Here is a 12,614-nt window from a genome sequence, read left to right on the forward strand (position 1 = left end):
CCTATGTTAGCCTACACCCTGAGCAACAGGATAAGCTAAAGTGACATAGAAACGAGTCCATAAAAAAAGAAGAAATCCAAGAGAAATTCTCTTGTAGAGTTCTTAACCTGTCAGCCTACACCCTGAGCAACAGGATAAGCTTACGCCAGAATTGGAATATTTCTGCCAAAAAATTCCCATAATTCTACCCTTTAGGACATTAGCTCCAGGGGCAAGTTTTCCAGGGATTCTACAATCCAAACATGTCCAAATTCCCTCTGCAGTAAACCAAGCTTGGTTTGACACTCTACTTAGGAGAAGGGAAGACTTTCTCACCATTCCACCAAAACATCCAGTCATCTGACAAGCTAGACAATAGTTTCACCCTCCAAAGGCAGGAAAATCTTAATGATCAACCAAGCGGGCAATCGATGGTAGCTATTGATTACTTATCTCATGCATAGCACTTGGGAGAGCACAATAAAACAGAGTTGGTAGACATGTTCTCTGATAATAGACATTACCTGCCCACAATGAGCTAACAGTCTAGTGGGGGAGACACAGGTTAATATAACTAAATTAAAAATATGGATATAAATGCTGCTGGGCTGAGGGTAGGTGAGGTACCAAGTGCCTAAAGCATATAGATCCAAGGTAGTCAGTCATATTTATTGAGCACTTACAGTGTGCAGAGCACATTTTTAGAAAAATGATCTGGGCACCATATTGAAATCTGGGGTGGAATGGGAAGTGCTTTGGAGAGTACAATATAACAATAAATACATATTCACCACCCACAACAAACTTACAGTCTAGTGGGGGAGACAAGGACACAAACGACGCAGAAGGGAGAGGAAATCAGAAAAAGGAGGCTTAATTGGGGTAGGCCTCTTGGAGATATGACCTTAAGAAATTTTTGAAGGTGGAGAGAGTGGTAGTCTGGTGTATGTGGAAGAGGAAGTAGCTCCAGACAAGACAGAGGAAGTCGGAAAGGGGTCGGTGGTGAGATAGGCAATATCAGGTCAAAGTGAGCAAACTGATGCTAGAGGAGCAAACTATGAGGGTTGTGTGGAAGGAGATCAGTGAGGTAAGGTAAGGAGGGATACACTGAATGAGTGCTTTAAAGCCTCTGGTAAGGAATTTCTGTTTGATGTGGAGGTGGATGGACAACCACTGGAGGATCTGGGGGAGCGAGGAAATATGGGTTTAATATTTTTTTCAGAGAAATGATCTGGGCAGCAGCTGCAGCATCATCATCAAAGGGATTTATTGAGTGCTTACTATATGCAGATCACTGTACTAAGCATTTGAGAGAGTACAATGCAATAGAGTTGGCACTTTCCTCCCGACAACAAGAGAAGAGAGACATTAATATAAACAATTTAGAATGTGTAGTTTAAACAGCAGAATGGCCTAATGGAAGGAGCACAAGTGTGGGACTTAGGGGATCTGGGTTCTACTGTTGGCTCCTCCACTTGTCTGCTGTGTGACCTTGGGCAAATCACTTAACTGATCTGTGCCTCAGTTACCTCATCTGTAAAATGGGAATTAAAACTGTGTGCCCCAAGTATGCATGGATTTTGTCTAACCTGATTGGCTTGCATCTACTTCCAGCACTTAGTACAGTGCCTGACCCAGAGTAAGCATTTAACAAATATCATTAAAAACAAAAGTGATAACCTTACTCCAACATCTGGTGAAATATTAACTAATGCCTTAGGATTTGTAACAGTGGGAACACAAGGACTGTGAGGAGAACAAATTGCAAAGCATTTATTCTACGTAGCATTGTCCACGCAAAATTTTGACTTCTAAACACCCTAATATGTCAATCACACTATGGTATTTACTGAGCACTTACTGTGTGCCGAGCACTGTACAAAGCACTTGGGTAAATACAATATGAGTTGATAGATACATTCTCTTCCCACAAGGAACTTACAGTCTAGGGAGAGAAATGTGTATTAAAGATCATATATGTACAAAATTGCTATGGGGCTGAAGGTGGGGTGAATATTAAGTGTTTAAAGGGTACAGATTGAAGTTGTTATGGACTGGGAATGTGTCTTCTAACTCTATAATTCTTCCAAGCACTTAGTACAGTGTTCTACACATAATAAACACTCAATAAATACCACTGATTGAAAGCAAGTAGAGAAACTGAAGGCTTATTCACAGAAGACTTCTTGAAGATGTGATTTTAGTAGGGCTTTGAAGATGGGGAGGGTGGTGGTAAGTCGTTTAAGAAGTGGGAGGGAGTTTCAGGCCATAGGGAGGATATGGTCAAGGAGTCAGGGGTAAAATAGAAGAGACAGAGGTACAGTGAATAGGTTGGGGTGAGAGGAGCAAAATGTACAAGTTGGGTTGTAGTAGGAGATCAACCAGGTAAGGAAAGAATAGATGGTGAGTGTCTTACAATGGTAAGGAGCTTCCATTTGACGCAGAGGGGGATGGGCAACCATTGGCAGTTTTTGAGGAGTGGAAAGATATGGAACAAACAGTTTTTTAGAAAAATGATCTGGGCACCATATTGAAATTTGGGGTGGAATGGGAAGAGACCGAAGGCTGGGAGGTCAGCAAGGAGGGCATGCATTTAACTAGAAATGGGCCTTCAATGTTCAAGGCCAGGCATGGTTCAAAATAGAAAGCCAGAACTGTGTCACCTTTCCCAGGTCTTCACTCTATGGATCTGAAAGGGCTTCGTGAATGGATTGTAATTACAAACAGAAAAATTGAAAGCTAAGGAATCTTAAATGACTTCCTGTGCCTTCATCCAAATCAAAAGGTAGAGGCCAAAGTTCCTCATATCCGGTTCTAGGTCTCCATCATACTACCTAGTAAGCAGGGAAAATGCTCTGAGAATGGTCAATAATGCAACTGCTATAAAATAATCATGTATACTACAAGTACACCAAGTGACACTGAAGTCTCTTTATTAAAATATTAGAAGTGAGTGTTCTTAGTCCTTTGGCTATATTAAATCTACAATCTGAAAGCAAGACTCCCAAGCCCTGCTTTTAAAATACATTGACAAATACTAACCTTTCTTTCTGTCTTGGGGATTGACCAAAACCAGTATTTTTGAGTTAGGTTCATCACGGTACACAGGAATGAAGCAAATGGAGAAATCTTCAAGTTTCACCTAAAAAAAAAGAATAACCATTTTTTCACAAATAGTTACAAGGTTTAGTCATGGGAGGACCAATCATACTAACTCACTAACAGATTCATTGGATAGAAAATAGTTTGGTTGCTTTTAAAAAAATGAAACAATCACTTCCTCTGGACTAAGCCCAAGGAATACCCTAATACCATACCTCATCTCTTTGCAAATGTCAATCTCTCCCTTTTCCATCTACCAAACCCTTCATTTCTCCCACTGACTAGAAAGCCCATCTTTTAAAACTGTGTGGAAAAAAAAAAACCAGGACTCACACCTTAATTTTTCCCTCCCACTCTCTACTCCAAGGATCATTGATCAGGAAGTTCATGAACAGCCGTGGGAAACAGAGAGGCTTACTCTAAAGAGCCCGGGCCTGTTGTCAAAGTAACTGGTTCAAATCCTGCCTCTGCCACTTAACTACCGTGTGACCTTGAACAAATCACTTAACTTCTCTGGGCCTCAGTCTCCTCAACTGTAAAATGGGAATTAAATACTTTTACTCCTTCCCTCTTAGACCGAGAGACTGAGGAATTGCATCTGGCCTGATTACCTTGTATCCATCCCAATGCTTAGAACAATGCTGGTCACATTGTAAACACTTCAATTATGTTATTAACATCAACAAGATTTTAACACCTTTGAGAGCAAGGACCAAGTCTACTAACTCTGTTGTACTCTACCATGAACTAAACTTTTCCAAAAACCTCAGGTTCATCAGTCCTTCCAGTTTCCCAGCCAGCAACCTAATTCTTTAATAATAATAATGTTGGTATTTGTTAAGCGCTTACTATGTGCCGAGCACTGTTCTAAGCTCTGGGTTAGACACATGGGAATCAGGTTGTCCCACGTGGGGCTCACAGTCTTAATCCTCATTTTACAGATGAGGTAACTGAGGCACCGAGAAGTTAAGTGACTTGCCCAAAGTCACACAGCTGATAAGCAGCCGAGCGGGGATTCGAACCCATGACCTCTGACTCCAAAGCCCGTGCTCTTTCCACTGAGCCACACTGCTTCTTTGCATAAGCTCCACCTATCCCAAATAGAAAATGGTCTAATTCTCTCACAATACTGCTGTCTTGTACTACTCCACCTCTCCTCCAAATGCATCACTTCCTGCTTCCAGCCCAGAAAGGTTAAGATTTAGCTCACACATAGGGACTGACATAAAAAAGATAATACTTTCTAGATTTCCTTTGTTCGCCTCCCTCAGCCCCACCGCACTTATATACATATCTGTAGCTTATTGATATTTAAATGTCTGCCTCCCCCTCTAGACTGTAAGCTCGTTATGGGCAAGGAATGTGTTTGCCAGCTCTGGTATATTGTTCTCTCCCAAGTGCTTAGTGCAGTGTTCTACCCATAGTAAGTGCTCAATAAGCCCGACTGACTGATTGATTGACTAACTACAGAAGAAACACACAGGACAGTATGGGCAGGGAATGTGCCTCTCTGATCAGTTGCATCATCTGTGGATGATACAATTTTTTTCCTACACATAAGCCAAAACATCATTACCACTACTGAGGAGGGACCAGGCTTTTACTGCTGTACTCAATGGTCAGTTCCTTCCATAAAAAATCCTGTTTTGTGATTTTTGAGAGTTTTGTTTTGCTTTTTACAAAAGGAAACTACACAGCCAGCTGCATTTAGGAGGAAGGTTTCTTATGCATGGTCCCTATGGATTCATGGGCGGTATCTCATCCTGTTGCTTTACAGACCATCAAGACCCATACAGCTCTTTGCATTTTCATCTGTAAAGGCTCCTAGGAAAATGAATTCACACTTCCTGAAAGCACAATTAACTAACCTTATTTTTTAAAGGTTAATTTGGTAGGACCCTGTCCAAGTGGAAAATTATTTTTAAAGCAAAGCCTATTGGTTGTTCAAAGCTGAGCTATACAAGTCACACGAGATCTCCCCAAACTCTCCTCCATTCTGGCTTAAAAGGTCTCACACCTGAGCTTGGGAGACAAAGACCAGCAACTTCGGAGGTAGGGAATGGCCTCATCTTAAACAGAGCTCTTTGAAGCTCCAAGCTACATTAAATGCCACATGGAACGTGTGAGGTCAAAACTGGCCTTAAAAAAGGAACTAAAAACTATCTATTTTTAGAAACCTCTATAAAATTCTTAGAATGTCTTTTAATGTTTTTCAGTCACAACTTTGCTGTTCATGGTAGCTGTGCTATTTTGTGGTAGTGTAGCCAATGGCATTAAAAATAAACTCATTGCATTCAAAATATTGCAAATAATGTTTATGGTTAAAGCCACAAAGAGGAGGGAACTCCTTAATTAAGGCTGGCGCTTGCTTCACCCTCATGCGACCCTGCTACCTAGATTTGAGGCAAGCAGCTCAGCCAGTGCTCCCCCCTACCCAACCTTTCATCCCCTCAACCTTCTCATATTCATTCAATCATATTTATTGAGTGCTTACTGTGTGCAGAGCACTGTACTAAGTGCTTGAAAAGTACAATTCAGCAACAAATAGAGACAATCCCTGCCCACAACGGGCTGACAGTCTCAAAGGCCCAAATGGGGGGAGACACAGACACAAGTTAAGAACTCTACAAGAGAATTTAACTTGGATTTCTTCTTGTTTTTTGGACTGGTTTCTATGTCAGTTTAGCAAGTTGGAAGCTAGCCCACTAGAGGGCGCTCCAAGAGTGTCATGTTAAGCAGGCAAACAACGTGAAAGCTTACCCCATGTGAACTGGCTCCTTCTGGGAATGACTACAAAATATTTGTCTCCAAAATTGCAAGGAAGCCACACTGTAAGTTGCACAAACCATTGTTTTAATTAACTCTGGGAGGGCTCCAGTACAGTGAAAGAAAATCATATCTTGATCAGCCAAACTTTTGAGTCTTTCAGAAGTAGCTCCAGCTGTTACGACAGTAACCATCTCCGATAAGAATCTGTGTGTCTGGATTCTTATACATTGAAAACTAAGATCGCTTTGGGGAAGGAAAACTCAACTGGTGCCTAGAAAGGAAACTGACTAGTTTGTGGTAATAGTGGGGGCGGGGGAGGGAGAAAAAAAGAAACCTTCCTTATGTCTCTAATGCAGAACACAATAACTAATGCAGTCTTTCCATAAGCTGTGAAATATTCCCAATGCTCAAACGTTTTATTATCCTTATGCAGAAACTCACCAATAAATCAATAGACAGATCGGGATTTTCTTAACCTATCCAGCATCCTGGAATCCAGCATCCTGAGATTGGAACTGACACAAATGAGCTTCCAGCTGCTCTCGATCACTTTAAAACTTGGACTTCATTCATTCAATCATATTTATTGAGTGCTTACTGTGTGCAGAGCACTGTACTAAGTGCTTGGACTTCCACTTCCAGGCAGGAACACAGTCACTCCATGCTCAGTAATCTGGGATTTGTAGAACATCCATCCCAGAGTGGTGGTTTTATTGTGGGTGGAGACTCTAACACCATCACATGTCCTCCTCATTCCCCCTATCAGTCCTTATGAGGCACCCTAGAAGGGGGTAATATCCAGATGTAGCCAGGATTCAACAAAAAAAAAATATGGTCTGCCTTTCTCCCCCTCTAGACTGTAAGCGTATTGTGGTCAGGGAATGTGTCTGCTTAGTGTTACATTGTATTGTCCCAAGCACTTAAGTACAGTGACCTGCACACAGTATGCGCTCAGTAAATAAACATGATTGACTGACTGAATACACAACCTTGGTCCTGGCCTTAGAAAATGGCATATAAGAAACTAAATAGCATTACCTTCTGTCCTGCAAACACCAGGCAGAATTCTGGAGAAGTAGCATTGAGCTCTCCAAGCTTTGAATAGTAGATTTCAGCAGCTTCCTGCATCTTTTGAGCATTATCTTCCAAAGTATCTACGGGGTAAGAGAGGGCTAAAGAGAAAACACACAAGAACCTAGATTTACTTCCTTTAGGAGTAGAGTAGATGCCAGGGCTGATTGGGTCTTTATAAATAATCTTTACTTGGGAAAAGAGAAGAATACATAAAGGAACAAAGAAGGACCCACGTTAACAGGGAAGACTTTGAGGTGAATACGTTTTGTCCGGGGTTGCCTGCAGAAAAAGAGAGTGTTTTATTCAAGGCAGCAGATCTATAGTAATCTAAAAATAAATTGGGGGGGGACTCATCATTTCTCACTATTTAGACTAAAACACAAGCTTCCTTTTATCTCTCGGTCTCTAATTCTATCATCCAAATGCAGCCTATTTACTTTTTGATTTACATAATTTCTCCCTCTAGTGATCTCCAGTAATCATATTAGTTAGTGGTCACTCTAGATCAGTCAGTCAAAAGTTTTTTTGAGCAGTTACTGTGTGCAGAACACTCTACTAAGTGCTTGGGAGAGGACAATAAAATAACAGACATATCCTGCCCATAACAAGCTTACTAGATCTACTAGATGGCATTTACTGAATTCTTTCTATGTGTGGAATACTGTACTAAGCATTTGAGAGAGTACAGTCCAACAGGGCTTATAAGTATAGTCCTTGCTCCCAGAAAGCTTACAGTCTAGAGAGAGGGATGACAGCCATTATAATAAATACATAAATGATGGGTGTGAACTTAAGTACTGTGGGACTGAGTGTGGGATAAATATCATATGCTTCAAGGGTAAAGATCCAAGTGCTAGGGTGAAGGGAAGAAGTCTGATGATTACTTCCAGCCCCAAAACATCACTCCCTTCTGACTGTACTTCACCACTCCAACCCAGGAGCCCCACTACAGAAACTGATAGGGCTCAGATTATTGGACAAGGAGTAGGCTTAGCTCACTAAGACAACCCTGCATTTCAGTTCAAAAATGGCTCCGGGCTGCAAAAAATTGGTACTGTCCCAAAAAATCTTTTTTGGTTCCTCTTTTTTGGTAGCAGGACCCTCGCGAAATGCATCTTATATACACAAGCCTGAAGAAATGTAGTGCTATTCCCGAGAATCATGTTTTATTTAATTGGATTAATCCTCACCTCTTCTTTTTCTCTGACATCCTGGGACTCTCTGCACCAGTGGTTACCTAGAAGGCTGGCCATAATGGGCCTCCAGTTCAATTTCTTCACCTTCCTGGACCTCTCTTTCCCTTTGGCCCATTAGTTTGACATAAGCATCAGTTGGTATGGTTCAGGAGTTACAGTCCCACCACTACCAGGGGGCATGGACACCCCCAACACCATCTTTTCATGAGTCTGTCATCCAGTCCCTGACAATAATTGTCAAAACAAAAATTGCTGCCACTGAGTGCCTCATTTCAAACATTGGTTCTGTAGCTTCCATCTTAGGATCCAGTATTAAAATGTATTTGGTGCACATTAGTATCTAATGACAACACACGTAGGGCAAAGTATCCACTGATTCAAATGAAACCAAGCAGCTAAGAAGGGAGAGAATGAAGCTGACTGTTGTTCCAACATTGGATTCACCCCACATCTTCCAGACTGGAAGCCCGGTGTGGGCAGAGATTGTCTCTCTTTATTGCTGAGTAGTACTTTCCAAGCACTTAGTTCAGTGCTCTGCATAGAGGAAGCACTCAATAAATATGATTGAATGAATGAATCCACCAGTCAACAAGCACCCACTAGAAGATAATTTAACATTCTGTAAATGGTGGAATGGCTCTTCATAAATACATCCATTTATGCCCGCTTGCCTTCCTCACTAGAATGTAAACTCCATGAGGGCAGAAATCCCACTTTTCATTTCTTCTGCACATCTCTCAAATGCCTCATAGAGCACCTGACACACAAGTACTGAAGCACTGTTGATATGGATATCGAGAATGGGTGATGAAACTGAAGTGTGGGTGCCTTATATGCCACCCATAAAGACAAAAAATAGTCTAGTCTTCTCAGCATGTTTACCTTCCAGGAGAAACCTGAGATCTAAAAGGAATTAGATCCACCCCTCGACATTCTAAATAGTCAAGTAAATGGTGGTGTTTGGACAAGCTCTCTTAGAACACGGGCCCTAGGAATTTTGCTACTAGGAAGCAAAGTATGTTTTGTCCTGTGTCCCTCCCAACTTTCCCACAACCCTGCCTTCTTTTTTGGGTGGGACCAGAAGTTCAGCTGCAGAAGAAAGAGCTGGAAATCGGGAAGTCATCCCAATCTCCGGCACTGAGCATTTTATAATGAAGATGGGTCTAGGCAGTAGAGTACAGATGCCTTCTTTTCAAGACTACCTGGATGAAAACCAGACAGGTGGCAGCCTTAATTGTAACTTGCCTTTGGCAAGAGGTAATTTGTATAGCTGCTTTACATGTTTCCAAGAAATAACTCTACAGGCAACATTTTAAATTGACAATACTCAGAGCAAAACAAATTCTTGCCTGGGTTCGAGTGGGGATGGCAACAAATCTCCCCAACCTCCAACCGAGACCAGGCACATCCACAAAAGTGCGCCCAAAAGCAGACACCCCACACCCACCTCCTCCCCGACCTCCATAGAGTCTGACAAATGAATATTATTCATGGTCTCCTGTATCCTGACTGGGATGAAGCCAATCCTGGGCAAAGCTTCCTTCTGCATTCTGTTCATGCCGAAAGGGGATAAAATCCACAGGCTGCCACAGCCTGGACTGAGCAGCTGCATGTGAGGGTTAGCCACACCCCTGCTCCTTCACCGCGCCCACCATGTCAACTGCAGGGCCGATCTCCACGGCCTTGCCCAACAGGGCTGTCTGGTGCTTCTCAGCGGTTCATAAAGTTCAACAGGGAGGAGCTGATTCTTTGCTGGGCCCTCCCATGGCACATTTCCACTACGGCAGCATCTTGGCCTAGAGAAAGGTATATGGACCTAAGAGTCAGAGAATCTGGGTTCTAATCTAAACTCTGCCACTTAGCTGTTGTGTGACCTTGGGCAACTCAACTTCTCTTTTCCTCAGTTTTCTCAACTGCGAAGTGGGGATGCAATAAGTTTTCCCTCCTACTTAGACTGAGCCCTATGTGGGCCAAGGACTGTGCCCAACTTAATTAACTTATATCAACCCCAGCCTTTAAAACAGTACTTGTTACAGTAACAGTAACAAATACCATTCAAAATATACACACACACACACACACACACACGATCACCTTTCAGCTACTTCTGACTGTAAAAATCCATTTCCAGTTTGAAACCCATCATGGCAAGAGTTGAATCACCTCACAGGTTTGAAAATGTGTTGTTATTGATCGGTTTCGAAGTTGGAACCATAATCATGTGTAGAATCAATTATAACATACCCATCTAAATGAGGTACAAAACATTAAAAGTCTTATTTTTAATAATTTGTGATTGTGAAAAAAACATACCCTGGCATAATGCATAAGACTTCAGAGTTTTCCTAAGTAATTTTTAAGACATTAAACTCCATTTTTTAAACTCGGAGTAAAAATAAACCAGCAAAATCTACAAAGACCTCTGAAATCAATCACTGTGTCTGTTATATTGTTGCTGTACTCTCCCAAGCACTTAGTACAGCACTCTGCATACAGTAAGCACTCAATAAATATGATTGATTTTTGACTGCTACTTTTAAATTTGCCTATTTCTTTACATATGGGCCTATTTGGAAGATTTGGAAACTTTAATTGCAAATTGTGTGTTTTCTCCCTCTCCTTGCTCAGCTGTGCCGGTGAGCAGTGCCAGGTTGTCAGTATAAATTAATTCTCATAAACAACAACGCAGGCTGGAACGAATTTGGGGAAAGAGGGACATTTTCTAGAATATTTTTAACAGACACAAAATAATGTGACACATTTGCTAGTTTTCCTTTTAAAGGGCCGCTTTCAAACGAATTCCTGAGGCTGGGGCCATCTCAACAACTTGGAATGTGGAGACTTAAAGATTCCATAGAACTAAAGCAAGACCAGGTTTTTAACCAATTAAATTATGGGATTTCATTAAATAGTTTTATCATATGCAGCAGAAACACAACAGTCCATTTGTTCCAAAGATCTGACCGAAGTTGAGCATTTTGAAAGGGTAATAGCAAAAAGGGTTACCAAGTTGAAAAAAAAAGTCATAAAAGGGGGCCTCAGCAGCGCAGAGGAGGTACCATATAACCATAAGGAGGGTAAATTTAGAAACGAGAGGCCTATTGCGTGGTAAGGATTCCAGACATTCCAACATTCACATATCGCTGCAGAGCTGAAGTGTTGCCATCTTCAACAGCCATAACTGGTAAACAAAGTCATTACATCACCTAGACTGTGATTCAACAGCAGCAATGACGGAAAAGGAGTTTTAGGTAGGATCGCCTTAATTCACTCAGGCAAATGACCTACTGCCTTTGAGGGGGTGGGAGGGGATGAGGAGCAGGAACAAGAAAGCTCCAGCTAAATTGATTGATGAGTTACATTTGTAATTGTTCAGGTTTCTTTTTAAAGCTTGAGATGCATCCCTTCTAAAATTTTCTACAGATGTTCTCATCTAAAATAGTTTGGGTACGTTTTTGGAAAATTCAGCGCTTGTGAAAAAATGAGACGCCGTCATAATAAAAGTTGAACAAAACACATGCCGATGCCTCAGGTTCTCTCGGCTTACTTGCTGAGGTGGCTGAGATTTAAAGATTGACCTGAAACACACCCACCTGCTATTTCAGTTCTAAATCCACACATACCTCCAGCAGGGACCTAACCTTGCCAGTCCTGATTATCTCTTTCCTCAGCTAACCGTGCTGAGTTCTGAAGTGCCTTTCTGAAATAAACAAATACCTGAAAATTTTACACATTTACTGAAGGCAAAACTGAGACTGCCAAACTCATTTCACTGATGATCGAAGACAGATTTGAGTTTGCGTTTCCAGATGTGAGAAGTGAACATGCCTTAATGGGTTGAACGGCACAGGAAAGATTTTTCCAACTCCAAAAGAATGCAATCTTTTCAGTATGAAGTAAATTGCTTTTATGCAAAAATATGAAGTTGAAAGGAACGGCTACTTTTCAAATGAAGTTCAGACTATAGAACCTAGTCAAAGACAAACTTAACAGTCATACTTCAAACAAAGATGATGAACTTTAAAGATAAACCTAGATTCTTCTAGGAACAAATTCATCAGTAATGTGAAATTAGTTAGGAGGATGTAACATGATTACATTAATATTTAATATGTATTTCTGCAGTTTTAACATCCCCCTGATTTTCAATACCTTCATAATCCATTAATTGAAGGATTATTTTATTATTATTTTGTCATTGACTAGTCAATTACGTTCTACTTCTGATGAACAATTATTCTTTCATGTAGGAGATTATAAAGAAAATGACCAAGATCTCTAAACTCTGATGTAACCAAATGGAGTGACTATCTTATTATACATCGTTTGCATATCCCACAATTATTAGATTTCAGTCTGCTTTCACTTAGACAATGAAATCTCCTAAATGTCATATCCCCATTCCCATACAGCGATACTCTTCCTTTTTCACAAAAAGATAATCGGATCTCTCCTCTTCGGACATGTCAGTCAGATCACTAAAGTGCTTTAAAC

General features: G+C 41.1%; 1 protein-coding gene across 1 annotated transcript in view; it reads right to left on the minus strand.

Moving 5' to 3' along the window:
- LOC114812205 (protein FAM169B) overlaps positions 1-12,585 on the minus strand; it is a 54,179-nt gene extending 41,594 nt beyond the window's left edge. Inside the window, exons 1-4 of the mRNA XM_039912202.1 lie at positions 12,531-12,585; positions 7,114-7,203; positions 6,889-7,022; positions 3,022-3,121 (exon numbers count right to left, since the gene is read on the minus strand). Coding sequence (XP_039768136.1) covers positions 3,022-3,121; positions 6,889-7,022; positions 7,114-7,203; positions 12,531-12,585 — 379 coding nt within the window. The remainder of the gene's footprint in view (positions 1-3,021; positions 3,122-6,888; positions 7,023-7,113; positions 7,204-12,530) is intronic.
- Positions 12,586-12,614: the final 29 nt, after the last annotated feature.

The sequence above is a fragment of the Ornithorhynchus anatinus genome, chromosome 5 (genome assembly GCF_004115215.2).
Source record: "Ornithorhynchus anatinus isolate Pmale09 chromosome 5, mOrnAna1.pri.v4, whole genome shotgun sequence".
Lineage (NCBI taxonomy): Eukaryota > Metazoa > Chordata > Mammalia > Monotremata > Ornithorhynchidae > Ornithorhynchus > Ornithorhynchus anatinus.